This window comes from Austrofundulus limnaeus, unplaced genomic scaffold (genome assembly GCF_001266775.1).
Source record: "Austrofundulus limnaeus strain Quisiro unplaced genomic scaffold, Austrofundulus_limnaeus-1.0 Scaffold949, whole genome shotgun sequence".
In the NCBI taxonomy this organism is placed as follows: domain Eukaryota; kingdom Metazoa; phylum Chordata; class Actinopteri; order Cyprinodontiformes; family Rivulidae; genus Austrofundulus; species Austrofundulus limnaeus.
In genome coordinates, this window is record NW_013953351.1 from 94801 (window position 1) to 97150 (window position 2350).

General features: G+C 38.4%; 1 protein-coding gene across 1 annotated transcript in view; it reads right to left on the minus strand.

Annotated features, from left to right (window-relative positions):
• Positions 1 to 539: 539 nt before the first annotated feature.
• The window catches only part of fhip1b (FHF complex subunit HOOK interacting protein 1B), a gene marked incomplete at its 5' end in the record, with an annotated part of 31879 nt that continues 30068 nt past the window's right edge, over positions 540 to 2350 (minus strand). The window contains 1 exon segment of the mRNA XM_014029762.1: positions 540 to 1916. Coding sequence (XP_013885216.1) covers positions 1612 to 1916 — 305 coding nt within the window.

Sequence of the window (2350 nt, forward strand, 5' to 3'; positions counted from 1 at the left end):
TTTCATTCAATATATTCAGAGTTTCATTCAATATATTCAGAGTTTCATTCAATATATTCAGACTTTCATTCAATATATTCAGGGTTCATTCCACATATTCAGACTTTCATTCAACATTCAGACTTTCATTCAATATATTCAGGGTTCATTCAATATATTCAGACTTTCATTCAATATATTCAGAGTTTCATTCAATATATTCAGACTTCCATTCAATATATTCAGCGTATCATTCAATATATTCAGGGTTCATTCAATATATTCAGACTTTCATTCAATATATTCAGAGTTTCATTCAATATATTCAGACTTTCATTCCATATATTCAGAGTTTCATTCAATATATTCAGGGTTCAATCAATAAATTCAGAGTTCATTCCATATATTCAAGGTTCAGTTCTGACAATATATATAATAATAATTTCCTAAATGACATGCCATACTTAAGTGTTCCCTTTATTTTTTTGAGCAGTAGTGTTCCCTTTATTTTTTTGAGCGTGTACATATATATATGTGTGTGTGTGACTTGAGATGGCTTCTCATCTTTAGCTCATTACTTAAAACATAAAATTTGGGGGAAATAAAGAGTGAATGCCTCAGGAGATGTTCAACGTTAACTGAAATTATGCACAGATTTCATCAAAAAACAAAAGTGCGTACTGTAAAAAGAACTAAATGGCACATGTAAAGAAAAACATTTTTACAGTGCTGCCTTTTCAATCCCCGCCTCCTTTATGGCGACAGCTCTTCAGCTCAGCGATGGCCTTAAAAACTGGCCTCACTCTTCAGAAAGGAGTGATTCATTAAAATAAAAACAGTTCATTAAAAGGAGAAGAATGTGCACACCCACTCCCAAACGCTGCTGATATGTCAAGTAAATGGTGCAACATCAAAAGACAAACATTTCAAACAAAAAGCAATAATTACCAAACATTTCCAGTATTATTTCAAACACTCGCTCTAACAGAAACATCTCTCTGCTCCAGTTTTCGCCTGATCCATTGATCGATCAACGTTTTTGGCAGTGCAGTCTCTTCTGATCAATCCGACTGATGACATTTTCAGCTTCTCTCTGCTGACCGGTGGATGAAAAGCTCTGCTGAGAGCCAAGATGAGCTCGCTGTGCACACGTCGGATCAACTCTCCTGTACTTTTATCGTTTTCCTGCCCAGCTGCATTTGGTGTTTGCTTTCATTTTGTTCAGGAAGCTAAAGTCTAGCTTGTGCCACCCTTTCAAATTAAAAGAAAGCAAGTATCAAGCTAGCACCAATTTGTGCACCWACTTGTTTTATCTGTGGCTTTACCATGACATGTGTATATACACTCATCTCCARTATTTACTGAGGTTTTGCATGGACAGGATGTAAATATACTGTAATAACATGATATGCACAATTTCCTGTTTACAGATGAGGAAAATTCTTACTATACGTGTGTCTTAATTTAAATTTGGTAGAAAAATGCCAGAGTTTCCTTTTCTTTGTAACGTCTGCCGACGATTTGAGTGACAGAGAAGTCTCAGTGCTCCAGTCTGTTCTAAGCTAAAGAGAGGATTGAATATTTTACAAATAATAAATGGAAGCTAAAAGCTGAGAGGTCTGCGTTTACCCGCTACTCCTCTGCCTCCTGGCTCTGAGGGAAGGGCAAAGTGACGGCGTGCTCTTGAGCCAGGGCAGCCAGCTCTTTGAGGAACTCACAGAAGATCACAGTTGAGTAGACTGCATTCTTCACTCGCAGCGCCTCCGCTTGCTTCTCCAGGCCGGTGGTCCCGCCGCCGCCTCGGAACAGAGCGCTGTGCAGCGACTGGCCGCCGTCCCGGACGTGAGCGAGAGCCAGCTGGGCAGCGTGTCGAGCCCGGGTAGGACTGTTGGTGTGTCGAAGAATCAGGTCGCCCAGAGACGGCTTACGACTTTTTACTACAAAGTAAAAACATGGAGTAAAGAAACGTTACATTCTTGTTTGAAGCCTGTTGTCCTGAGCTGCTGCTGTATTTTCTCTCCACAGTGACACCTGCTGTTTAGGAGGGTGTAAGGGCCCCCAAAGGGGAAATAAACATGTCCACTTTTCTTTGACTCTGGTTTAAAAAGACCTTTCTCAAAAGAGACATTTTATTTTCTTTAATAAACAAAATAATAATGTTCTTTATGTTTTTTTTATTTATACTTTCTTTTTAACTACAAGCTATTATTTTATAAATCAAAAGTTACATAATGAAAAGAATTAATCTTTTACACTATAATCAGGGTTGCACATAAAATGTTTGTTCTGGTTCTCAGGGGAGAACCTAGGGTTGTTGCTTGGTGCTCACTCATATTTTCCTTCACTCATTAAACACATTTATCTAGAGGGG